Below are 26972 nucleotides of genomic sequence, written 5' to 3'. Positions count from 1 at the left end.
TTGTTGAGCGCTTTTCTATATGCCAAGCACTGTTGTAAGAGTCCATCTGAGATGTCTTACCCAAATCTCATGTCCTGGTAGACTCAATGAGCTAAGGATCGCTGCCATTGTCTCTTGAATGGCTGGCAGGTTGGGTACAGAGGTCCTGTGTGGTAAGTACACCTCACCTGTAGGGGGACAGCCAGAATCTGACTCCAGAGCCTACACTCTTCACGGTGTTCCTCTGCCATATTCTTCTAGCAGCCCCTGTGAGCTCATCCTTTCTCAATGCCTGCCCTCTCCAAGGTCAGTGAGGTGGCCTCCTGGGAAAAACCACAGTGTAGAAGAGCAGGGAAAAAAAGCCATCAAAGTGCCAACCTTGTGCTCCAAAACCCATGCCCCGTACTCCTGGGAGAAGCACCCATTTAGGTCCTAATTTCTCTTTACAAATCACTCTAACATGATCCGTGATCTGATTTCCCAAGTCAAAGACAACTCATCACAGAACATTAGAAAGCAAGGAAAGCGCCATTAATGGCCTGTTCCCTGCTAACGGGGAAGCGGCAGCACCTACGAATAAGACTGAAAAGCTAAAAAGTGCCAAACATGGGGATGCAGGGACAGACAGCAGCCTGGACTGCTAGCTGGGTACAAGAACTATGTGGGTTCTGCTAGTCTGAGGGGTGACCCCAGAGAGCTGGCACACCTCGGATAGGAGGCTATCAGAATGCTGGGGCTCTATTAATAAAAGCAGGAAGGAGACAACACATTTCAAAAGCCGTGTAAGCTAATCCCCAAGAATCCTAGGGCTCCGCTGTTCCCTGGGGAGGCTTCTAAAGAAGCAAGATTTTATTGTGAAAGAAAAAAAAATCAATGGGCTAGAAAAAATAATAAAGCAATACCACTGGGCAGGATTTTAATTTAGAAAAGTGAAAAGGCAAGCCCTGGGGGCATTGCTCTGGGCATGAGCCCCCGCCCCGGGTACAGAGGACTTCAGACCAGACCTGCCTTTGTGCGGAGCATTTTGTAAACAGAAGAGTCAACTAGCACTCGTGGCTGTCCGTGCAGCAAGCCACACTAGCTGGGCAGGTATCATTTAATCTTTGGAACAACTTTACAAGGTAGAGACTCTCATAAGCATTTTTAAGATGGGGAGGGATGGGGGAAATGGAGGCCAGAAAGCTCGAATAACATGCCTAGAGTCCCACAGCCAAGACATGTCTGCCTCAGGAGTCCTCGCTCTTTCCACTTGACTCTGCTACCTCTGTAATCCCAAACTCCAGCGTAAGTCCCAGGCTGCATCCCAAGTGCATGGCAATATTTGTGAGTCCAGAAGTCCACAAAATAACCGATGAGGAACTAGCACAGTGCCAGCCTATCACTGACCATGCTGGGTCTTATACGGGCTGCAGGTCTGGGCCTCTAGAGCCAGTTTCAGAACCTTTGATTACCACTGAAGATAAGAAATGTGTGCGGTCCCACGCGTCCTGGAGATTCAGGAGAATTCTGGTTATATCTGGTTTCCATTTGGCCCACCCTGCAGGATATGTTGTCTAGTAAGCTTTAGATTCGAATGGACCTAGATTGATACCCTCCTACCTCCACCCCTGCACTATGATCCTGTCTTCACTTCTCTAAGCTTACTGATGGTTAATGTGAGATACTAACAGGATCTGCTTCTTAGGAGATCTGAGGATCACAATTCAAATCCAGTCCTGGCAGGATAATCCATGAGACTCTTAACTCCAGTGAACCACTAGAAAGCAGGAAGTGGAGCTGTGGCTCAAAGTTGTAGAGTACTAGCCTTGAGCAAAAAAGCTCAAAGACAGCACCCTGAGTTCAAGCCCTACAACTGACAAAAAAAAATAATTAAATTTTAAAAAATTTTAATTAAAAGCAAGTATGTAATATGCCTGGCAGTCAGAAGGCTCTGGATCTATGGATTTCATTCCTTTCCACTGAGCCAAAACCCAGTGGCATGATGGGATGTGGAGAAGACATGTTTTGTCAGCCATCTTGCAAAGTAAATAAACCTGGTCATATCGACTCTTGCGTAGCATCTGAGGAAATACACACCTTGGGCTGGTGGAGGAAACCTCCCCGAGAACTAGGTGCCTGGTATCGGCCATGGGGTTCCCTTCTTCAAAGACAGAGAAAGAAGCCCTGTTGGTGCCACAGAGTGTTGGGGCCTCCTGAAAGCCTGGGGGCACCTTGAGAAGGTTCTAGAACCTACCCAGCAGACAGACAGCAGTCCTCCCAGCTTCCTTCTTCCACTAGGGGACAGCAGGCCTACCTTTACCCTCTCTCCCCCACAGGGGTCTCACACTGTCCGGAGCAAGGTGCCTGCTCTGCTATCAGGGAGCATTCCTGACTTTTGTCAGCTTGGGAGTAAGCTGGAGAACAAGAACAAAAAGCACAGACTCCTCCTCCCAGAAAATAAACACAGGACCGATGTTCACACTCTACCAATGACATTTCCATGAAAGACAAGCAAAAAGGAAAAAGCAAAGCTTCGATACTACCCAACTGCTACCTGCATAGAGTTTTACAATAATACCAAAGGATTTATAATGAAAAAAAATTGTCTTATTACCTCCTCTCCCCCAGGTCCACCCTCAGACTCTAATATGTGTGTGTGTGTGTGTGTGTGTGTGTGTATGTTTACACGCATGTGCATACACACACATTAGTACAAGGGTTTGAACTCAGAGCCTGGATGCTGTGTCCTTGAGTTTTTTACTCAAGGCTAGCACTCTACCACTTGAGCCACAGCTCCACTTCTAGCTTTTTGGTGGTTGACTGGAGATAAGAGTCTTACAGATTTTCCTGCCCGGGCTGGCTTTGAACTGCTATCCTTGTAGCTCAGCCTCCTTACTAGCTAGGGTTACAAGCGTGAGCCACTGATATCTAGCATCAGCTCAATAACTTTTAACTCTGATGCCTGATTCTTCCAGCATTAAGCACTCCCTATATTCCCATATGAGAGAGATATAGTTCTTGAGTCATTCGTTTTAGGCATCATCAGTTGACTTCCAGTTATAGCAGATGAGGATTTGATTTCTTCCCCCAATTTCCTTCCCTCCCCTCCTCCTGAGGTAGCTACCTCAAGACTTGTTAATTCAATAATCAACATGTCACATTTAGTGTGCTTGTGCAAATATTGTGCAAATATTGTTCAAATGCCACATTTTACTGTATTTAAATTTCCATTCCTATTCAATTTTTATTTTTCCTTGCAGTTAAAAATGTCCTTATCTTCTCACTTTCAGAGGAGGTTTTAAATCAGAAGCTTAACTTTTCTATATCTTTTCCTCTCAATGTCTGCCACAGTTCCTCCAGTCAGGGGCAGTCTCATTGCTATCACAAATATTTATTGAGCAGCTACTCTTCTACATTATTCTGGTAAGGATTAGGGGACTTAAGAAGGTACACAGTCCTTGGCCATGGACAGCTTAAAACTTAAATAGAAGACAAATGATAAAATAAGCAACAATTCAAGCAACGCCCCAAGCGCTCTGTTGGTATATGGAATTAATTAGCATCCACAGAGAATGTTCTGGAATCTGAGGCTAGAACCACAGGAAGGTTTTCTGGAGGGCACCAAACCTTAACAGGGCTTTGAAATCTGTGCAGAATGTTCAGCCAGAGAGGAAGACACGATGCTGCAAGTAAGGGAGTCACAGGAAGATTCGCTGCTGCCCCACAGAGCAAACAGCATTTCAATGAGCCGAGATCTGAGTTTACACATCATTAAAGAGGGAAATCAAGTTTATAACAGGTGCTATGGCTAAGTAAGAGAAAAATCCATATTCTTTGAAAATACACATTGAAATAGTTAATGGAACCAAAAAATATGTGTAATTATCTTCAAATGGTTTGGGCAGAGACTGGAAATGTACCCAACATAACTTTCAGGTTATTCCTTGTACTTGTATTTTCAGGGTTTGTCTGGAACTATACAATTATTTGGAATTATTCAATTATTTCCCTTAAAAGAAATAAGGCATTCACGCACGTCCTCCTGGTTTACCCCTCTGGGAGAGCCAGTAACATTCTTGCTTCTCCTTGCACATTCTCCAGAACCATTAAACCTGCTCTCTGTCTGCCAGAAAGGCTCCTCCTAGGTTTGTGTGGTAGGCTTGGGTCCACATTTACTGAAAAAAAAGTGAATTTTACCAATAAATTTAGCTGTCGGAAGAAAATGATCGGGGTATATTGATAAATGAGGGAAGAAGCAAGATATGAAACTCTGCATACTACCTAAAGCCACGTGTGTGTCTACTTAAACATGAGAAAAAGGAATTAAGGGAATATATAAAGGTATTGACAAAAGTAGGATTATGAGTCATTTATCTTTCAATTTTTCTAAAATTTTAAAGTTTACCATGCTGAGCATATACTCATTTTCTAGTTAGAAAGTAAAATAATGTTCTAAAAATAATAAATGTAAGATTGAGAGCTGACCTTAAGATTATTTTAATCATTATAAAGATCTATATAAAATTACATGTTTGCAAGCTGGATACCAGTGACCTACACCAATAATCCTAGCTACTCAGGAGGCTGAGATCTGAGGACTGTAGTTCAAAGGCAGCCCAGGCAGAAAAGTCTGTGAGACTCTTATCGCCAATGAATCAACAAAAAGTGAAAAAAAAAAAAAGCCAGAAGTAGAGCTGTGGCTTATATCGTAGAGTTTTAACCTTGAGCAAAAAAGCTCAGAGACAGTACCCAGTCCCTGAGTTCAAATCCCAGGACCAGTACCAAAATTTTAAACAGCAAAATTATGTGTTTATTCTTCAAAAATCATATTCATATTTACATTTTATATTTCTAAAAATGGAGACTATCTGTCGTATGGGGTTATTGGCTAGGCTAAATAAAATCATTTTTGTGAAGTGCTTACTTAGCACACTGGCTGACCAAGGTAAGTGTTCAGCAGATGCTATCCTAAAATACCTATTATTTTATTTTAAAATATTTTATTTGTATTTAAGATGTCTGTTTATTTTAGCTGGTGCTGTAGCTCAGCTGACTGCTTGCTTAGTACATGCAAGGCCCTGTGTTCGATTGTTAGAATCAGAAAAAAATGGCTTTGACTGATTGGTTGATTGGTTTCTTGTTTTGTCAGCACTAGAACTGGAAGCCAAAGCCTTATATGTGCAAGTCAGGCACTCTAACACTAGAGCTATACCCTGGGCCATTTTTGCCTTTGTTATTTTTGTCCAGGACTAGTCTGGGCTTCTGTGTAGCTGAGATATGCAGGCATCACCATGCCAAGCTGGTTGGTCTTACTAACATTTTTCCTGGGCTGGCCTAGAACTACGATGCTGCCAATGTCCACCACCCAAAGGTAGCTGGTATTGCAGGTGTACGCCACCATGCTCGACAATAACCAGTTATTTGAACCATCCTCCCTGTTTCACTTCTTTTGGCATCTAACCTTTACGGACGTGGTCTGTGCTGGTGCTGGGCTCTGGGTCCAGGAGCATGGCTGACTTCCTCGGCCTCCCCACAGGTGGCTGCTGAGTACTTCAAGAATACCACGCTGCTGCTGGTGGGGGTCATCTGCGTGGCGGCTGCCGTGGAGAAGTGGAACTTGCACAAGCGCATCGCTCTGCGCATGGTCTTGATGGCCGGAGCCAAGCCGGGCATGTGAGTCACAGTTGGAAGTGCTGGGTGAGGTTCGTCCCTCCTGCTCCCAGAATGCCTCTGGGTGGGGGAAGTGGGTCTGGCCCAGGGCAGGACATGACCTTAGCTTGCATCTGTGGAGACATTCCCTGGGGAGACAATAACACAGAAATCCTGGGCCTCCCCATCACTGAAAGAATTTACCTGCCAACCTAGACTGCAAGAGTGGCGGGTCCCAACATACAAGTTTCATTAGGCAGCAGAATTTGGGCCATCAGAAATAGTTTTTGGCCTTTTTCCTGGGTGTTAGGAAAGAGACTGGATGAATGTCTTTCCCTTTATCATCTAAGGATCTAGAGATGCTCTCTCCCATCCATCCACCCTAAGCATTCCTCAGACCTTCACACCACACACTCGAGACACCTTGCATTTGGCCAGGACCTTAGCTGCATCCTCTTTCCACTCTCCTGTCATGAAAGCCAGGTGGGTAAGATTCCCAAGAATGTGTGGCAATGGCAATGCGAGCTTCCTTCCTGCTGTATTGGACTCCTTCCTTGAAATTTCCTTTGGAAGCCTTGGCCTTCGAATCCACAACTGTCCTGCTACATTTTACCTAAGGCTTTTGAGCTCTTCGGGAGCCAGAGTATAAAGAAATCATACAATCATACAGCATTCATTTCAGCATAGGCATGTAGATACACACGTGTCTAAAAATGGGTTCCTGTCTCCCTGCTTGTCAGGCAGAGGTGCTGACTACAGCTTTATCTTCCCCCAGCCCTCCACCCAGCCTTCCAAGGAACAGTCACCCTTGCTCGATGGTACACAACAACATTCTCTTATAGACTCTTGAAAATCTCTGTGGACTATCTCCAAGAATTTCCATTTGTTTGTGTGGTCGCTTTTCCCGGTTTACCTCATTGCCCACAGTTCCACCTTCGTTCTGTGTGGCTGACACATTGTACAGAACAGGCAAACACATGTCCCCTGTGAACTCAAGGAGAACACCATCGAGACTGAGTTCTATTCAGGCCTAAGCACTGTCCCCACATTGCACAGACTCATCTACAATAATAAACTTGGGTCATTGTTATGTTCTCTTACCTTCTGGAAACTATGGGTACCCGTTGCACAATATTTTCTGAGTCAAAGAGAAAGAATTTGATGATTATCTTCATTCGTGTTTTTCTTCCCAGCTGGATGTCAGCTGGAAATGTGTGCACAACTAGTGACACAGGGGTACTTTGGTGACACTGGGGCTCTACGCTCAGCATGTTGGCTGTGTGGAGCGTAGGGGGCAGAGCAGTGAGCTCCAGGCATTAAGCTCTACTTGCTCATGAATAGCTTTGGAGATTTGCTGCAAAACAAGGGATGTAACAGTATTCATGAAATGGCTGGCGCCAAGGGTAGAAAAAGAATTCCTTGGGACACAGAAAGCACACATCACAGAGTTCCACAGAGAGGGATGAACAAAAGTGAAGTACATAGCCTGTGAACCACCTACCAACACTAGTCATTACTTGAGCAAGGGCTTATGGCCTCTAGTCCATGACGTATGACTCGCTCATTGGACAGACCTTGAAGTGAATGCTTACTTGTGCCAAGTGCGGGAGTACACAGCTAAATGTGGCACTGTGGAGGGCATTAGGACCCAAGCACCAAGAGGTTGGTAGGAGAGCCCCTAAAAACAGGCTCCGTGAGGTTCACCGCTGGGTCCTTTTTGCTCCTGCTCTGCCCAACCTTTCCTGCCTTCCAGGCTGCTGCTCTGCTTCATGTGCTGCACCACCATGCTGTCCATGTGGCTCTCCAACACCTCCACCACCGCCATGGTGATGCCTATTGTGGAGGCCGTGCTGCAGGAGCTGATCGATGCTGAGGATGAGCAACTCATGGCGGGCAACTCCAGCCCAGAAGAGGCCGAGACTATTAGTACAGTTGGCTGCACTTCATCTCCCTTTCACTCCTCTAGCCTCTCCCTCGAGGCCCTGATAGTCTCACCTTATGATGTTGCCCCCACTTAGGGTCCATCCCTCTGACCCACGGCCTTCACCTGGGCCCTTTATCTTATCTTCACTTGCCCCTTGATCCCATACCAGCCCCCCTAACCAGAAGCTGCTCTGATTCCCATTTCCAGCTTCTTCTCTACTGTTGTCTGCCGCAGATGCTCACAGTTTCTGGGTATTTCTGCATCCACTCTTCCTTCAGGCCAGAAAGAAGGGAAGTCGTAACCCAGCACACCTCTGACCCTTAGCCCCTGATCTCCCTGCCCACAGTGTCAGCCCAGCCCCCATGTCTCATTTCTTGTGTTTCTTTGCTACTGTAGATAATGTAAACAACAGCCAACCCTCTTTGGAACTCATCTTTGTCAATGAAGAGTGAGTATGGCCATCCTCCCAGACAGAGCCTCTTGGGGCTCATTGAAAAGGTCAGGAGAGATGAGATTAAAAACAGCTTTTTTCAATGTATGGACTGAGCTCACCATCTCGAGCCATTTTCCACGATCTTGAGGGAGACTCCCTGAAGCCCAGAACACTGTGGGGATGAGGAAAGAAACAGACTAACATCGAATCTGAGTGGCCATAACTTGCTGTCCAGATAGCTAACAAGCACAGTTTTGTCTAAATTGGGAGAGTCATCTACTAAGGGAAAACACTTCCATCAGAGATGTCACTGGAGATCCGCGGAGAATCACCAACTCGTAAGACCACATCGGAAGTGGTCTTACTAGATTTAGTCTTATTCAATATGGCAGAGAAAAATTAGGGGACAGGTAAGGGATTAGAGGACCTCTGGTGACAGCCATGTACGGTAGGAAGAAGAAACTAGGAACGGGGAAATAAAGTCAGACATTCTGGTGAAGCAGAAGCACTGGCAGGTGACTGGGAGAGTCTTACATTAAAATATGGTCTTCAAGACATCCTGTGTTAAAACCTATAAGATTAGAAGTTGGATTTGTGATAGAGCTGAGCTTTATAATTTGCCCTTTTCATTAATAATAATAATAATAATAATAATAATAATAATAATAATAATGAACCACATCGAGTTCAGTGATGTGGCAGTGGCACAGATGCAGAAGGGAGCCATCAGGAGATGGCTTTTTCTCTTGCCCCTGACTTCAGTCACAGCCTGTGTCCTCTTTGGCAGAAGCCACAGCCCTTCTGGTCCCTTTCGGATGGAATGATATTAGTTTCAGATACTCGGCTCTATCCAGGCCATGTTCACACTAAACTTCACTCTCTTATGCAAGGCGCTTCCCACGTCTTCTGTGCCACGCCAGCCTCTTCTCAGCCCACGCCCGCAGAAGCAATGAGGAAGTTCACTCCTCTTCTCCCTCTTCTACCCTCTTCTCTTCTCCTAGCCTCTTCTAACCTTTCCTCTCTCTGCCTCCCCCTCGCTGCTGCTTTTGTTTTCCCTGAGGTAGGAACCAAAATGGTAGGGTACAGGAAAGATACAAGGTCCAACGAGTCTAGCCCAGAGACTCTAGAGTCTATGTCTGGTGGCTTCTTTGAAATTTGGAGCCTAGCTCCAAAGGCTGCCTGCCTTGAGGGTTTGTGCCATACCCCCGGAGGGGGCCTCTGCACAGGCCTGGCCCAGTGTCAGGTTGTGCACTTAGATGACTGCTCAGCCCTTCCTTGGCCTGTGTTCTGGGCTGTGCCTGTTCAGATGGCTATAGCCCAACTTCCTTCTGGAAGACTCAGCATCACAGCCCTGCTGAAGGACCACAGATAGGGTGAGCTACACCACTGCTGTGGATCTTTCATTGTACTGGCTTCTTGCATTGCCCTTTCCATATGAAAACATGTATCTCCTAACTCCAGTGCCAGAACGCAGCTCTCTCTAGACTTCTCAGCATTTTCTGTGTAGGGGGGAGTGGGGAGGGCCAGAGCCATATGGCATCTTCTCTCATGCACAGTCCCTCCCCTCCCCTGTGGTACACAGAAGACCTCTTTTGTCTGTCCTCCTCAGCCAGTCAGAGAAAAAAGAAGAAAAATAGTACAGCACATCCACCAAAGAACATTGGACACCAAGCCCCCATCCCCTTCTATCTTGCCCTAATGGAATCTGGAGGTGGGTGATCGCCACAGGACACTATGTGTGCATGCATGTGCATCCTACACTCTCATCCACCTTAAGACAAACCCAAAACACCCCTTGAGCACTAGTGTGTCGGTGCGCCCACCAGTGTGGGCGGGACTTGGCACGTGCAGTTAACTGTCCCCCTTGAAGTGTATATCCCCATCTTCTTTCTCACTGGTCTTTCCTTCTGTTCTTTCTAGATCTATGGCTTTCCCCCCACATCAGCCAGCAAGGACGTGGTCAGGGCACAGGTTCTCCAGGGAGACCGACAGGCTCCCACCCGGGTCGCTAGCATCCCAGTGCTAAGCTGTGGTATAAGTGGAGGGGGTGACCCTGGTCCCATAGATCTGTTGTGAAGATTAGCAATGTTGTGAGGAATAAAGTCTATACTGAAGTGCTTCATACCAAATAAGCTCTCTGGGCTCACTATTATTAGGAGTGTTAGCATTGTTTTCCAAGGAAACGTACTGCCCCCGTCCTCAGGAGGAAGCGAGCCCCTGGCTCCTTATAGCATCTCAGAGAGTGTAGAAGGCTGGGGTGAGATGATTTCCCTGTCAGCCAGAAGACTAGAATGCACAGCTTAAACCCCTTACCTAAACACAGCCTGAGCAAGAGAACTCCCCTCTCATGAATCGTGGTCCACTCTGGTTTCCTTTGCTTCATTCCAGCACGTCAACTGCAGAATTCACTTCCCTGATGCAGAACAAGGTATGGCTGTGGGGTTTTCTGTGCTTTGAGATCACTTCAGAGTCCCTCGAGATAACTGAGGGACCAAAAGTTTATCCTGCAGCCCAGCACCCTCTGTGGCTATAAAGGCAGAGATGTGCTCACTTACTCAGATTATACCTAAGAAGGGACTGGTTAGGGTTGTGGCAAGGGTCCAGGTAGGTGAGAACCCCAGCCTTGCATCCCAGGTTTAGCCAGCTCAACCTTTAACCTCAAGATTCCTTTCAGTGGCAATTCCATTCACAGAATCTTAGTAACAAAAGGGACACATATATAGGGAAAAAGCAAAGTTTGCTCGCTGTTGCTCTGACTCACCCTCTACCCCCTAAGCCAGTTTTGCCTCTTTTCATGAGAAGCATAAAAGGTAAATAAAATTGTGGGTTGGAGCAGGATGGAGTGACGTGTGCCCCAGCTAGGAAGGAGGCATAGGATCACAATCCTCATACAAGCAAAAGCGTGAGACCCTATCTGAAAAACAACAAACAAACAAAACCTGAAGCCAATAAGGGCTGAAGTGTGGCTCAGGTGGTGGAGCACCTGCCCAGAAAGCAGAAAGCCCTGAATTCAAACGCCAGTACTGCAGAGAAAAAGTAGATAACCATAGACTTGGTTCTAGTAGATGTCTTTCTTTGTGTTAATAATAATAAAAATAAAGAATTCATCATCAGCTAATGAAGCTCCAGCAAGTCACGCTCTCCTATAAAGACAAAGCTATGTTCCCCAGGTTTTGAAACCTCTTCAGATGGGCACTTGACACCAGCTAGACTGGAGGCTGTGAAGATGGAGGCTGGTCCTGTGAGGTGCTCCCAGTGTGCTCCCTCCCTGGCTACTGGTCTCTGTGCCCCCAGTGCCAAGAAGTAGGGTAGCCCTAGGGGCAGCTGGGTGGTGCTTCTCCATCAGCCTCAACAAATGATGACCTTTGTCCCAACAGAACCTGAAGAATGGTGTGCCTGTCATCACCAACCCCATCAAAGCAGCAAGCCAACACCATGGCAAGAGACAGCACCCATCCCCGGTAAGAGGATCTCTGCTTCTACTTCTGTTTCCTACATAAAGCTGCCTGTCACCAGGCACTTCACCCATGTCTGGCCATGTGCGTCAGGGCATTAAGCACCAAGTTCACTGGTGTGCCACAGGCTGGGCCAGTTTTCTCCAACTGCCAGTGCTGAGGGAGTGTCTGGTTCAGAGGTCCTCAGCCAGTTCAGAGCTGCTTCAGAGACAGTACAAATATTTTACCTTAGTATCCTGAGCTCATAAAGCAACTAATTTTCTGCACAAATAAGAATGTTCTGGGTGTTACACCACTGAAATAAAATACAGAAATCCAGTTAGGACTGGTGTAGCATGTCCCCTTATAAGTCTTGAGTTCAAATATCTATGCTCATCAACAATTCTAATTCTTGGATATTTATCATCATCATCGATACCTACCACAGGCTATAAAATGTTTACTATGTACCAAACTCTGTGGTAGGCATTTTCTTCCAAGTTCTGACTTGTGTGGCCATTTGAACACCATTTGTGTGTGTGTGTGTGTGTGTGTGTGTGTGTGTGTGTGTGTGTGTGTGTGTGTGTGAACTCAGAGCCTCACCACATAGAATAACCGTCCTCTGTTGTTCAAACACAGAGTAATATTCAAGTAAAATACAAACCATGCTATCAGTATTAATAACAATAACACAAAAATATTAGCTTACCATTCACTGAATGCCAGGAAGTGATCTAAGTTCCTTACATATAATTTCATTTATTCCTTACAAGGCAGAGAAAATATGGTTTCCCCATTTTTCCAAAGGAAATTGAAGCTCCAAATTTGGCCAACCATAGAAACTGAGATTTGTCTTTCTGACACCAAAGCTCAAAACCTTTCCACTGCAACAAGGCACCTCCGGCCTCTGGGCCATCTGTGCTAGACAGTCCAAGCTTGCTACAGACTCACTGATTTTCCTCCTGTAGGAAAAGCCACCAGTCTTGACCCCCAGGCCCCGGAACCAGGAACTGAACAGAAAGTACAGGTCCCAGCATGACCAAATGATCTGCAAGTGCCTTTCTCTGAGCATATCCTACGCCGCTACCATTGGTGGCCTGACCACCATCATTGGCACCTCCACCAGCCTCATTTTCCTGGAACATTTCAACAAGTAAGTAAGTTACTCAGCCAACAAATACTTACTAAGCACCCACTGGGCAGGTGGGTAGACTAGAACCGGACTAGATGTAGAAGTCTAGATGTGAACAGAGGGAAAAGCAACAACCAAGTCATTACAGTTGAGGAAGACCAAAGAAATTCAAGATTCAGCTAGGAGAGCTTACCGAGCAGCAGGCACAGGAAATGTTTCCTCAAAGAGATGGCAATGGCATGGTGACCTGAAGAATCAGGTGGAAGAAACTAGATAAAGGGAGATTTTTTTTTTCCAGACAGAGAATACAGGATATAAAAGGGCTCCCAGGCAGGAGAGTAGAGCACCCATAAAAGCAAAAGATAGAGGGCAAAAAGAGGCCAGGGCAGTGGGTGGCTGGAGAACAAAGGGTTTGGCAAGACCTACAAAAGAACTTGGATATCCCCCAGAGAGCTGTGAGATGCCTTCAGGAAATTTTAAACAGGGAGTGAGTTGATCAGATTGATAGTTTTTGAAAACTTGTTCTGCATGAAAAATGGAAGAACTGATGGGAGGAGATATCAAGCAGCAGGGAGAGATCTAGGAGACAGCTGCTGGCAGCCATGGATGGCAGTGGGAAAGAGGAAAAGAGAGAAAGGAACAGAGTCAGGTCTGAGAGGCTCAGAGGTACCTGACTGAATTTGGGTAGGATTCCAGAGAGTATGAGAGAGGAAAAGGCCCATCTCAGGTTCCTGGCTTCAAGGGGAATAGAGGGAAAAGGATGAAGATTTTTGGAATGGTTGACATGTTGAGGTATCCAATTGGAGCTATGGCTCTTAATCTCAAAAGAAATATTTAGAAACATGTAAATTTTGGAATCCACGACCTGTAGGCCGGTCGCATGGGTACAGGACCCTGGTGCTCATTGGGCTCATGCTTGATCAAGTGCTCAACTATTCCTGTCTAGAAACTCTTCATAACTTTTGAGCAAGGGGCTCTTGCTCTTTGGAATGGATACCCGAAGGGTAGAGTTGATGGCTTAGAATGTATGAAACAGAGAAGGACACATCATGATTAAGCTCAAATATTAAGGCAGACTTGAAAAGAGAGAAGGAAACCATATCAGACAAGAGAGAAGAAATGCCACCAGGAAGATCTGGTGGCATTCTTCCCAAGGAGGGAAGTATTTCAAGGCAGGAAATGTCTACTGTGGAATACAATGTCCATGAATGGCCCACAGTAAGGATGAAGATGGATCAATGTGATGCAATGACAAAGTGACCAACTGGTGACCCAGGCAGTAGGAATTTGGTCACATGCTGGGAAAAGAAGATTTCAGAGAGTTGAGAGGTTAGATGATGAAGGAGAATTGGAGACGTGGCGGTGAAAGAAAGACAGGGAGAGGGAAGGAGCAGGGCAGCGAAAGGCTTCGATATGCAGACATCTACATGCTGGTAATCTCATGGTTCTATGATAGGAAAATTAAATACCTGGAAGAAACAAGATTATTGATAGAATGATGTCTCCAAGAAAACACAAAAAGGTGAGAGCCAGAGCAGTTAACTCATCAGAGACAAGAGGAGAAACATATCCTGCTAAGTCCCTTTAGTAGAATGGAGAAGAAAAAGGGGGAAAAAAGGGGGAAAGGGAGGAAGTTGAAAAAGGGGGAAAGGAAGTAGGAAGAGAACATGTAAGGATGAAAGGACAGAGCAAGAGAGGACAGGGAGAAATGACCCAGGAAAGTTTAAAACATAATTCCCTGGATCTGCGCCTCACTGTTACGATCTCCAGGCTGTTCTTGGCATTGATGAACAGACTACCACCATTTATTTTGACTATTTCAAATCCCTACCAATTAATTGTTAAGCTTGTGTGTGTGTGTGTGTGTGTGTGTGTGTGTGTGTGTGTGTGTGTATGTGTGTGTGTGTGTGTGTGTGTGTGTGTGTGTGTGTGTGTGTGTTTCGAAACATCATATCCTATTTCTCTTATGGATACCACCAGTAGCCAGAACCCTCATAAAGCTACTTCTCCAGAATTGACTGCCCAATGAAAACTCACAAAGTACATCAGATCTCTCCTCCGGTCCCTTTGGTCTTGAAAGCAAGATGAATAACATGATCAGTCTCTTTATGTAAACTAAGGGCAAACACCTTGTGCATAATTCTCCCGAGTAAGAAGATAGGTATTTTGGTGGTACTGATTTTTGGTTGCTTGTTGTCTTTTATAGCTTACCTCATCACGCTTGCCTGGGCTCTGTATACACAGTTACAGCTAACAAATACATTCTAGATAATGTCTCACCATCTTACACTATGTAGAGATCCTCCTTTTCTAACCACCGCCCTGGTCTTTGTCCTCCAGCCAGTACCCGGCCGCAGAGGTGGTGAACTTTGGCACCTGGTTTCTCTTCAGCTTTCCCATCTCCCTCATCATGTTGGTGGTGAGCTGGTTCTGGATGCACTGGCTCTTCCTGGGCTGCAAGTGAGTACCAGGGCCCTGCCTACAAAGCACTGAGGCGCTGCTGTTGACCCAAAGGCTTTGGTACCTGTGACTCAAAAGGTTCTGCTCCGAGCAGAGCAACCAAGGAAACAACAGCTGCTGCCTCAAGGAGAGAGCAGAGTGCTGGATTGAGAGCCAGGTGCCATCTCTTCTGGACATGCTAAACGTTCACGAACATGGCTTCTAAAGTGACTGTTCCTAATAGGGTAGAGGGCTTATGTGGTTTAAAGACAGCCTGGACTGGAGAGTATTTAGTATAGCGTCATTGCTCTCAAAGCATATGAAGTAGTTCCAACTACTCTTAGGAATATGATTCCAAGTAGAAGTCTCTTTAGGCTTAATTTTATATAGACAGGAATGATTTATGCTTGGTAATTTGAATAGAAGATGTTCATATCCCTCAGAATACATGTCAGCTCTGTCCCTTGCAATATATCCAATATTAATCCGCTTAGTAAACCTTTTCTTTATAAGCAACAGTCTAGAGGCTGGGAAGGTGGCTCAGTGGTAGAGTGCTTGCCTCACAGGCATGAGGCCCTGGGTTCAATTCCTCAGTACCACATAAGCAGAAAAAGCTGGAAGTGGCACTGTGGCTCTAGTGGTAGAGTGCTAGCCTTGAGCTGAAGAGCTGAGGGACAGCACCCAGGCCCAGAGTTCAGGCCCCACAACTGACAAAAAAAATTAATTAATAATAGTAATATAAGTACCAGTCTACTACAAATTTGATTAATTAACATATAAGGAGAAAAGATGTATGCTTTGCTAGTGACAGCCCATGGGATACAACACTGCAATGATGAAGGAGTGTTCTCTGGGCTGATTTTTCATTTTCTGCAGGTGGTTGACAAACCAAAGATGTCTGTACACTTCTGCAGCTCTAGTGTTCCAGTAGGAAACTAACACCAATTTTACTTTAGACAAGCTTCTCTCTAGAGAAATTAAATTTGCACACACACATCTGCATATATAAGACATATAGATACGTACATATAAATCTATACATGTATTCTATACATGTATAAATCTATACATGATTCTTTTTGTTGTTATTGTTGGTCCTGGGGCTTGAACTCAAGGACTAGGTTCTGTTCCTGAGCTTTTTCCGCTCAAGGCTAGCAGTCTTTGAACCCCAGCACCACTTCTGGTTTTCTGGTGGTTAACTGGAGTCTCATGGACTTTCCTGCCCAGGATGGCTTTGAACTGCAATCCTCAGATCTCAGACTCCTGAGTAGCTAGGATTATAAGTGTGAGCCACCAGCACCTGGCAATTACTACACTGATTCTTTTACTCATTTACAAGTAGGCAGAAATGGCCCCACCTAAGTATCCATGTAAAAGTCCATAGATATAAGTTGACACTGATGCACTAGAGACATGCCCAGATGGATATGCCCAAAATGCTGGAGAAAGATTGAAGAGGGTGTGGGTAACTGGAAAGACAGAAGCTGTATGAAGCCAGCCACTAGTCTGAATTTTTCTTCATATCTAACTCCTCTGGACCTCAAAAGCATGATTTTTAAACTTTTTTTTACTTTTGCTCACTCTCCCTGCTCCAGCTTTAAAGAGACCTGTTCCCTGAGCAAGAAGAAGAAGACCAAAAGGGAAGAGTTGTCCGAGAAGAGGATCCAGGCAGAATATGAAAAGCTGGGTGACATTAGGTAAAAGCCAGCCACTCCCTTCTCTTGTTTCTCTGCACAGAAACACAGCAGGTAAAGTGGAGCACAGAGCAGCCTTGTTCCTGACAAGTCCTGACACACTGAGGCACTATATGAATCCAGGCATTTAGAAGAAGCTATTGAATGCCAAAGCCAAGCTGGCCCAGATTTCAGTGGCCACCCTTCCCTTTGCTATATTTGGAGTAGGGGTGGAGTATCTGGATGGAACAGCTGAAGGAAGACCAACAGAAAGACAGCACAGCCTCTGTTGGAACGTACTGAATTCCTCCAGTCAGGACTCTTCCATACTGCTCACACAGGCCACCACAGTAATTTGGAGAGATCTCCTAGGGACTGGTAGCCTTGCTGCTATATTTAGAATATAAAGCATCCTCTAAGATAGGCTTGAAAACTGAAATTCTAAAGTACCAAACCCTCAGCCATTTCTGTATACCAACCCAGCATTCCACCTGATGCTATTTCTCCTTTTACCACATCTGGCATATGCAAATTTGGGTAAAATAATTCATGTTATTTTTTTTTAAGTTTTGAGAATAAGCACTCCTTGTAGAAAATTCATAAAAATATGGGAATTATAAGGAAAAATTTAAGTTGACTTGTATTCTTAGCATCTTAGTATTAAGTGTGAACATGATATACCTCCTAGAATATTTTGTGCAAAATCATATGTATTTTGGTAAAATCCATATCTTGTATAGATACCTTATCTTTGGGGTTTTTTTTTATTTAACATTGTATTGTCAACATGTCCCCATGTCATTAATTCTACTATGGAAACAAGATTAGTAAGTGGATGCACTTTCATTTTAACATAAATGTCCAGCATCATGGCATGTCATTGGATAAGCAATAAAATGGTTGTTCCCACATTGTAGCAAGTAATAACTCAGTATGCATTACTGGTCACTGTCTTTGATGAAGGAAACAACCAGATAAGCTCCTGGTATATATGGCCAAATGTCCTCAAAAAGCTTTGCACCAGTTCACTGCAGGTGTAACCATGTTACATGTAGGTAGTTGTGTTCTTTTCTCTTCCACACATCAATTTCCAACATCAGTCCATCAGTCCTCTTCCAAATTCACTGCCAGCCATTCTCATGGTTGAATGGCCATGTTTTGTCTCACAGGTTGAGAGTTCTCAGAAGCAGAGTAAAAAGGCTGAGGTTTTCCAGCTCCTACAGCGGGCCTGTCTGTTTTCTTTTATAGCTATCCTGAAATGGTGACTGGATTCTTCTTCATCTTGATGACTGTGCTGTGGTTTACCCGGGAACCTGGCTTCGTCCCTGGCTGGAATTCCTTCTTTGAAAAGCAAGTGATACTGCTTCCTCCTTAAGCACCATCCCCCTCACCAGACTCCTCAGGCCTTAGCCACAGGTGCCCTGCCACGGTCGGGACTTACAGGCAGATACAAAGCCAGGGAGCATTTTGCTGCCTGGAGAAATTGGTTCTTCCTTGTGAAGCAGCCACATGGAGTTGGGAAGCGATCATGGTGTTTGGAGTCCCAGTCTGGGGTTGGGCTGTTACTTACAGTTAGGTGACCTTAGTTTTCTTACATAAGCTCTTGCAACCTCAGCTACCTCCAAGGGTGCTGTATTCTGAGAATGAAAGGAGAAAGCATCTAGAATAAAGTACCAACTGAAGGAGACTAGATTCAGGAGAGGTATACAGAGGCTCCCATGTCACTCCTGCATGTCCCCCAGTGGACCAGGGCCACCAGTACAAGCCACAAGCCTTCCCACCACCAGCTTCTCATTTGAGGAGGGATGCATGGTGTGGATGTCACAGGGATAGAGGACTCATCCTTTTCTTCTCTCCTTTATCTAAACAGCTCCTAATCACTCCTTCGAGGACTCGCCCCCAACCTCTGGGGTGCCTGGCTTCACACTTACACATCTGCCTTAGCCAGGCTCTGCCTCCGTCTGTTACCCATTGCCTATGAAGTCATGGTAGGATAGCATGGCAGAAAGTAGCAAGAGGACGGGTGGCTGTCACCTCTGAGCAGGTCCTCAAAGAAGCATTGTGTTCAGACAACCACTCTGAGGACTCCTGACCCTCCTCCTCCGTGTCTGTCTCCTTCTTAGGAAAGGCTACCGCACGGATGCTACGGTCTCCATCTTCCTTGGCTTCCTCCTCTTCCTCATTCCAGCCAAGAAGCCCTGCTTTGGAAAAAAGAATGAAGGTGAGAGGAGTTTCAAGGGATGAAATTGGGGGTGGTTCTAGCCAAGATTCCCAAGTCAAAATTGCCAAAGGAGGCTTACTGTAGCCCATCTAACCCCCACTAAAATAACCATCTCTAAGATTCTCCAATTTTCCCCTCAGCATCCTAGCTATACAAATCATGTCCCATTGATTGAGGCTTATCTGTCTCTCTGTGTCTCTCTACCGATGATCCAGGAGTAAGCCAGGAGTCCTCCCTGAAGATCGAGCCCATCATCACATGGAAGGACTTCCAGAAAACCATGCCTTGGGAGATTGTCATTCTGGTGGGAGGAGGTTATGCTCTGGCGTCTGGAAGCAAGGTAACCCTTTAACCCTGTTCTTATGGAGCAAATAATTGCTCCATATATTTTACCTAAAGAGCCATCACTGTCTATAGAGGGAAGGCTCAAAGCAGCTAGGTACCAGATCACTGGGTAGGGCCATAATAGAACATGGTAGATGTCCTGTCCCTGACCTTCTCAGTGTCCCGGAGAAGAGACTTACAGATCATGTCTGCCATGGGTCACTGTGCGCAGGCCTACATGGGAAAGGACCTCAGAGGGCCTGAGCCGGTCTCCCACCCCATGTGACATTCTTCCAGCGCACCCCGGCTGGGCACTGGCACGGATGTGGCTCTCACCGTGTGCTCACAGTGTTCCTTACTTTCAGCCCACTCCTTTTTCTACTCTCTGTGTGCTATTACTGTTGGTTCTGGCCCTGTTCCCTGGAACCTTCTCCTAATTATTGAAATAATATACCAGAAGTTGGATGTTTTTCCCCCCAACTAAAACTTCCTAGCTTCTTTAACCATTTTCATAGGTTACCACCTTGATTTCTCCCCTCAGGACTCACTCCAGTTTGGCTTGGCCTCATTCAAATGTGGCCAGTTTACTGTAAAATGGGCTTGTTACCCAGCCTGCCTCTCACTCTGATGTAAGAACCAGCCTGTCATTTATAGGAGCTTTTATAAGGCTTCTTTCGCCCTTGCGTCAGCATTTATATTGAAACTGCCATCAGCTACAACCTCTACTCCTCTCGTTGGAGCCACTATTATGCCTCAGTTCTTTCATTCCATCCTGTATGTATACGCTCAGTATTTCTAACTCCAAGTACAGGCTATTATACTTATCTTCATGGAACTGAATTTGGATCTGCATCCAGCCAGAAAAGACCTGTGCTTTTTTAATTTATTTTTATTTATTTATTTTTATTTTTGGGGGGGCCAGTTGTGGGGCCTGAACTCTGGGCCTGGGCGCTGTCCCTCAGCTGTTCAGCTCAAGGCTAGCACTCTACCACTTGAGCCACAGCACCACTTCCAGCGTTTTTCTTTTTGCTTATGTGGTGCTGAGGAATCGAACCCAGGGCCTCAGGCATGCAAGGCAAGCGCTCTACCACTGAGCTACCTTCCCAGCCCTCTGTGCTGGGAAATCAAATTAGTGCATGTAGTATAGAAAGAAATTTCTCAATTTAAAAAATCTACTTACTCTACTGATTTTAATACTAGAACAGTCAGGTACACACTGAGTTTGAAATGACTCAAGTCTTGATACAAGTGAGGAAAATCCAAAGTGAAATGTTTTTATATCAGTCATTTTAAAAATGTAAGTTTGTGGCATTTTTTTTTCTAACTTGGAAGTCTAATTTATTGACTTGCTTCAAATTTTAGTGTGAAAGAGTTCTGCTGGAAAAAATAGTTGGCAGCAAATTATTTCCCTTTATTTATGAGGACTATCTGGAGAATGTAGAAAATAAAACTCCAGGTTTTTTTTTTTTTTCATAAAATGTACTGTTTCCACTCAGTTAACCATCCTTCTTACCTCCTCTGCCTTTGTCTGGTGAGATTTAATGGGTTATAGGAAAGAACAATTATGGAGCTCTTTTAGGCTGCATGGTACTGTATCAACAAACTATAGTCTCCACAAGCTGGGTCCTCCAAAGGAGCCATAGCTACAGCAGAGAATTCTGAAGGCCTTCAGTCATCAGTTGTCTGTGAGCTTGTGGTGCGTTGTTAAAGAGTACTTCAGAGATCAAATGAGCTTTTGATCAATTTGGGAAAAGGAGAACACGTGGCCTGCCGACAGTGTGAAGGCTGGTTCATAGTAAAGCACAAATAGTATGATTTTTAGCTTGAAGAATTATAAAATGTCTTACTTTTTGTTCCTTGGGATTTTTTTTGGCATTTTGTTTGTTTGTTTGTTTTTTGCTTGTGGGGCTTGAACTCTGGGCCTGGGCTCTGTCCCTCAGCTCTTCAGCTCAAACCTGGCACTCTACCTCTTGAGCCACAGCACCAATTCTGGTTTCCTGCCGGGGCTGGTTTTGAACCGTTATCCTCAGATCTCAGCCTTCTGAGTAGCTAGGAATACAGGCACAAGCCACCAGTGCCCAGCTTGTTCCATGTTTTGTTTTTTTTTTAATTTTTTTTTTGGGTCCGGTCGTGGGGCCTGAGCTCTGGGCCTGGGTGCTGTCCCTCAGCTCTTCAGCTCAAGGCTAGCACTCTACCACTTGAGCCACAGCGCCACTTCTGGCTTTTTCTTTTTGCTTATGTGGTGCTGAGGAATCAAACCCAGGGCCTCATGCATGCAAGGTAAGCGCTCTACCACTGAGCCACTTTCCCAGCCCCTTGTTCCATGTTTTAAAAGGATTAATTATTTCTTATTCTTTAAATTGCACAGGTACAAAAACATTTTGCATATATGATAGATGTCACAATGTACAGAAAGTTAAGTTTATCAATTCTTCTGTTACTTATAGCACAAATAATTTCTAAGAATACATCTAAAGCATCCCTCCTACCCTAGATCATGACCAGTAAGTGCTAGGGCCTATTTAGACAACTATAGCCCAGTCAGGCAGAAGATGTACAGACTGGATGACCCCTTGTGGTCCCTTCCAGCCAGTAGTCTTGACCCTCAACAGTCCTAGACAGGTACAAGTGGATTATAGTTGTCAGCTTAGCTATTCAGGAAGCTGAGATCTGAGGATTGCAGTTCGAAGCCAACCAGTAAAGTCCGTGAGACTCATCTCCAATTAACTACCAAAAAGCCAGAAGTGAAGCTGTGGTTCAAGTGGTAGAGCACTAGCCTTGTGTAAAAAAGCATAAAGATCATGCCTAAGCCCTGAGTTTAAGTCCCAGGACAGGTGTGTGTGTGCACACACACACGTGCATGCCCCCCCCCCCACACACACCTAAAACTCCTTTCACTTACTGTTAACACCTCTTCCTGCAGAGCTCTGGCCTCTCCACCTGGATTGGGCACCAGATGCTGTCCCTGAGCAGCCTCCCGCCATGGGCTGTCACTCTGCTGGCATGCATCCTGGTGTCCATTGTCACAGAGTTTGTCAGCAACCCAGCCACCATCACTATCTTCCTGCCCATCCTGTGCAGCCTGGTGAGTAGAGCAGTACTCTGGGTGTGCCTAGGGGCCTAGCAGTTTCTATGGCTAGACCTCTCCTCGGCTCACTGATCAGAGCCTTCAGTACTTGGTATTCAAATCATAGCTTGAACAATGAATAAACTATAGCAATTAAAATTAAAAAGATAAGGTAATAGATTATAGGAAGAGTTCCATTTGGCTGCCCCAAATTGAAACAAAAGAACCGACACTATAACGTTAAAACCCTAGAATTTTATTCCCCCACAATTATCATTAACCTTTCTCTCCTGAGATAAAACTTACCAGTGGGTCCTGAGACTCCTTATCTCCAATCAACCAGCAAAAAAAAAAAAAAAGAACAAGTGTAGGTATGGCTTAAGTGGTAGCCTTGAGCAAAAAAGCCAAGTGAGAGTGCGAAGCCTTGATTGAATTCAAGTCCCAGTACCTGTGTATGTGCATGTGTGTGCATGCACGCACATGCATGCACACGCACGAGTGCACACACACACACACACGTGCACATAGAGTGGGGCCAGGAGGTAACCACAGAAAATGGAGACAAAGCACACACAGTGGCAAATCTTAAGGCCACAACTCTGAGGATTGTCTCATCTACCCAATTCTACTGCCATCAGGGAGGTCCTAAGAATTAGGAATGATAACAGCTTCATTCCAGGGCCTCAGATCAATTTGTTGGGGATGGAACAGGAGAGGGAAGCAGACTGTAGGCTAGTGAAGCAGTCCCTAAGGTGATATGCTGGGCCCAGCGCTGCACCTGTCCCTCTCTGGGAGATGGAACGTAGAACTAGGGCCCCTCTCCATCTCTAGCAAGAACACCTCCCTGCTCCCCAATCCCTTTCTCCCTGCAGCCATGCTCTGCACAGTGCTGTCTCCAACAGCCTGTCAGCTTATGTGTGCGAGCTGAGGAATACACTTAGTTAAAAACATGGCAAGACTGAGACCAGGATCTCAAGTTCAAATCACAAATGAGACATCAGTTCTGAACCTCAAGGATGAGGGACTCCTGCTTCAATCTAAGCAGCTCATTCAGTGTCTTTTTGTTTCTCAGCTAAGTAGTAAACTCCCCAAACCACTTCCAGTACAATAGTCACCCCCCCTAAAAAAAAATAAAGCATCCATTCTAGAAAGAGCCTGAAAGTTCCAGCCAACTGAGTTATCAAGCACACTGCACATGCTGGGACAGGGTGAGGAGGGAGGGGAACAGAAGTAGTGCCACACGGGGGCCAGCTGAGGTTTAACCAGTCACCGAGAGCCACAACTGAGAGAAAATTTGTGCACAAGATGAGCCAGCCTCATCTCAGTCAATGTCCCTGTGAATTTTCTCTTCTAGTCTGAAACGCTGCACATTAACCCACTCTACACCCTGATCCCAGTCACCATGTGCATCTCCTTTGCAGTGATGCTGCCTGTGGGCAACCCCCCTAACGCCATTGTCTTCAGCTACGGCCACTGTCAGATCAAAGACATGGTGAGTTCTGAGAACCCTTTTCTGCCAGGCCCTGCTCTGGATGGGTAGGGCTGACCGGCTGCACAGCCCACTAGTTGTTGTGTTTTTTTTTTAATGTTATTGTTACTATAAAGGAATATACAGTGGAGTAACAGTTACATAAGTCAGGTAACAAGCACATTTCTTTTGGGGTGATATCATCCCTTCCTTCACTGTCTCCTAGATTTTTCCTCCCGTCCCTGCCACTAAGTTATATGGTTAATTTTCAACATAGTGTCTAGTGAGTACCACTGTTGCATTTGTTCACCCATGGCCCCTCCGTTTCTGTGCCCCCTTACACCTCCAAGGACAGATAAATGAACAAACAAGACAGGAAGAAAAGAAAACAAGCCAGGTGCTGGCGGCTCATGTCTATAATCTTAGCTACTCAGGAGGCTGACATCTGAGGATCATGGTTTGAACACAGCCCGGTCAGGAAATGCTCCAATTAAACACCTGAAAACCAGAAGTGGAGCTGTGGCTCAAGTGGTAGAGCACTAGCCTTGAGCCCAAAAGCTCAGGGACAGTACCCAGGCCCTGAGTTCAACTGGGAAAAATAAAACACCCACAGAAACCAAAAAAATCACCAACAACAAAGGAAAAAAAAAACCAACCTCATTTCTCTTAAAGTTTTTTTTATGTTGTAGCAGGACTGCTGTCCGCCAGCACTCCATCTAGTATGGTAGGAAGAATGGCCCCTGTAAAAAATTAAGAGTTCTTGATTGGTCCATACATTCCAAGAAGAGCCATAATGTGCCCCCACTGAGCCTTAATCTGGAAGGAGGCTGGGACACAGATAGAGAGCTGGAAGGGGCACAGGCGGTGGTCCAGTTCCAGTGGACCATGTGCTTGCACTCCCCTGCCTGGACAGTCACACGGTATCTTCACAAATGGTGAGGAATGAGGACCCCGGGGGAAAGGAATCGTTTGAGAACAGGATCCTTCTGATATTCAGATCCTTTCCACCATCCAAACTGCTCACCCACATCCATCCAAGTCACCTGTGCGACTCAGGGACGGGAGGGCCCAGCTCCCTCTTTTTCTCCTCTCTTAAGGAACAACCCTCACATGGCGGGTCTGCTTACACTGAGCTGTGCCTGCCTCTACTTCCCCTGTTGAGGGCTGTGACCTCTCACCCCTCACACTGGAATGGAGTGTGACAGGACAGAGTGAGTACTCATGGAAGGCACTAGGTGATAAGATGTGAGTCAGCCAGTCCTGGGCTCTATTCTTAACTTGGACACTTAATTCAAAGCTTCAGTTTCACCATCCGCCAACTAGATACTCCCTGTGGTCCCTTTCAGTCCTACAAAGACCTTAACTTGACTCCTGAGAATCTGCCACTTCCACCTGCTGGGAGCCACAGGCTATTCTCAATGCCAAAAGACCCAGGGTGACTGAGAAGTAAGGCCCCCAGCTGGAGAGGGGAACCATTTTCTGAACTTAATGCTAGCTGGAGAGCAGGTCTGTTTGGGCTACGTGCTGTATGCCTGGCAGGACCCACTGGTGTGTGCATTTTTCCATCTGGCCCTTGCTCTGCCAGCCCATCATCCCTGCAGCCCACGTCAATGCCCTGGAGAGTGCAATGGGTCAGAGTTACAGAGACACACTACCCACTGCCCCACTCGGCTAGCAAGCCTGTCACCATCCCAGGGATGATCGTCCCTAGGTGACCCCAGCTAGGAATTGCTCCTTCGGAGCCAAGGGGAGGGCGGAGAGGTCACAATGACAAGGCTTCACATAAATACAGCCCCTTCTACAAGTTCCTCGTGTGCAAGAGCACGCAGAGGCTCTGAGAAATTCTACCTTAGAGATCTGTTGAACTCTAACATGCTTCCCTGTCATTTCATTGCACCAATTAACTCTTTAACAGCCCACAGATACTTGAGAATTCTAGACTTCCTATTTCCAAGGAAATGCTTTAGGTCAAAGAGGAGATGATTCTAATTGCTCTCAGTCCTGGCCCCTTCCTGACCTTCCACAGTCTTGTACCACCCCCACAAGGCAACATTACAACCACCCAGGCAGTAACTAGAACAAGTCAGAGCCATGTAAGTAGAGCAAGGTCTAGACTGAGCCCCATGCTTCTGCCTGGCCAGGAATGACCAGGGTTTTGTGGCTTGTATCCTGCAGGTGAAAGCTGGCTTGGGAGTCAATGTCATTGGCCTGGTCATCGTGATGGTGGCTATCAACACCTGGGGCGTTAGTCTCTTCCACCTGGACACTTTCCCAGCCTGGGCTAAGGTCAGCAACATTACTGATCAAGCCTAACACAAGTGGACAAACAGCCCTGACTAGGGGAGCACTGTCAGCAGAGCCGAGGCACAGGCAAAGAAAATCATCACGAGCACAAAGCCCATACTCACTTCTCTGTCCTAAGACTCCACCTCCAGCCACTCTGATGAAACTCTGGGGTCCTTCCTCCAACCACCAGGCACGTTTGGTGGTTAGTGTCTTCTTCCCCACCTGCTTGCCTTCGTTAACACCAGCATTCAAGAAAAGTTAAAAACTGTGACTTCTTTGTGTCTCCTCCAGCCAGTTAACCCTTTTGGGAGATAGGGGAAAAAAGACAACCTGTCTTGGCTGTCTCTGAAGCTCGCCTCACCAGGTGACCAGCCTACTGGGCTTCCTTATTTGTAATACCTTCCTGGGAGTTGAAGGAGATTCCGAATCCACTTCCACCTGTGCAGCTAGTGGTGACAGCTCTCCTAGGGAAAAATCCTACCCAGAACCTGAGCCATTGCAAGTGTTTTCACCCTCTGAGTCAGTCATTACTTTGAATTCCATCTGAAATCTCTCTCTTCAGTAGCTCCTCTTTCCCTTGGCACCAAACTCCAGTAAAGAAATAGTATTACCCTTCTGGAAGAAGATGGGGTGTTTTTGTTATAGGAAAAGGAAGTAGGTAAAAAGGATAGCATCTCTCTCTCTCTCTGTTTACTGACTAGAAGTGTCTCTGCCTTGGCATGGAGGGAGGGAGGGAAACTCCCATTTTACTAGGGAGATGAAAACTACAATCAAGACCACGGCCCTATTATTGATGTGACACTCACTGGCTTGCTTTTCAATTTAATGAATAGTTTGTTCCTCAGAAGACAGAGTACTAAGTAGTTGCCCCCCAAATCCAACATATTGGTCAGTTCCCATGTCAGTGAGCCCCTTGAGGGAAGGAAAATATGTGTGCCTCTTGAATTCTCAACAATGCAGTCAA

The 26972-nt window shown here is 45.8% G+C and overlaps 1 protein-coding gene and 1 long non-coding RNA gene across 5 annotated transcripts in view; one reads left to right on the top strand and one right to left on the bottom strand.

Annotated features, from left to right (window-relative positions):
- Positions 1-26624, top strand: part of Slc13a4 (solute carrier family 13 member 4) — a 38647-nt gene extending 12023 nt beyond the window's left edge. For all 3 annotated transcript variants that reach the window (XM_069996850.1, XM_069996849.1, XM_069996851.1), the window contains 14 exons: positions 5495-5631; positions 7361-7533; positions 7928-7979; positions 10353-10392; positions 11342-11425; positions 12367-12551; positions 14871-14990; positions 16565-16666; positions 17891-17992; positions 18766-18863; positions 19079-19203; positions 22111-22272; positions 23609-23746; positions 25898-26624. In XM_069996850.1, the coding sequence (XP_069852951.1) occupies positions 5495-5631; positions 7361-7533; positions 7928-7979; positions 10353-10392; positions 11342-11425; positions 12367-12551; positions 14871-14990; positions 16565-16666; positions 17891-17992; positions 18766-18863; positions 19079-19203; positions 22111-22272; positions 23609-23746; positions 25898-26035 (1656 nt within the window). In that variant the 3' untranslated portion in view covers positions 26036-26624. The remainder of the gene's footprint in view (positions 1-5494; positions 5632-7360; positions 7534-7927; positions 7980-10352; positions 10393-11341; positions 11426-12366; positions 12552-14870; positions 14991-16564; positions 16667-17890; positions 17993-18765; positions 18864-19078; positions 19204-22110; positions 22273-23608; positions 23747-25897) is intronic.
- On the bottom strand, positions 17335-22177 carry LOC138809828 (uncharacterized). Of its 2 annotated transcripts, none has more exons than XR_011366956.1 (2): positions 22090-22177; positions 17335-18843 (listed from the first exon to the last, which is right to left on the bottom strand). It is a non-coding gene; the product is annotated as an uncharacterized lncRNA (long non-coding RNA). The 2 variants fall into 2 exon arrangements; XR_011366957.1 differs by having other exon boundaries at positions 17335-18840; positions 22090-22163.
- Positions 26625-26972: the final 348 nt, after the last annotated feature.

The sequence above is a fragment of the Dipodomys merriami genome, unplaced genomic scaffold, assembly GCF_024711535.1.
Source record: "Dipodomys merriami isolate MVZ:Mamm:240054 unplaced genomic scaffold, mDipMer1.0.p SCAF_5, whole genome shotgun sequence".
In the NCBI taxonomy this organism is placed as follows: Eukaryota; Metazoa; Chordata; class Mammalia; order Rodentia; family Heteromyidae; genus Dipodomys; species Dipodomys merriami.
Note: the sequence above shows the minus strand (reverse complement) of the source record. Positions and strands in the feature narration are given on the sequence as shown.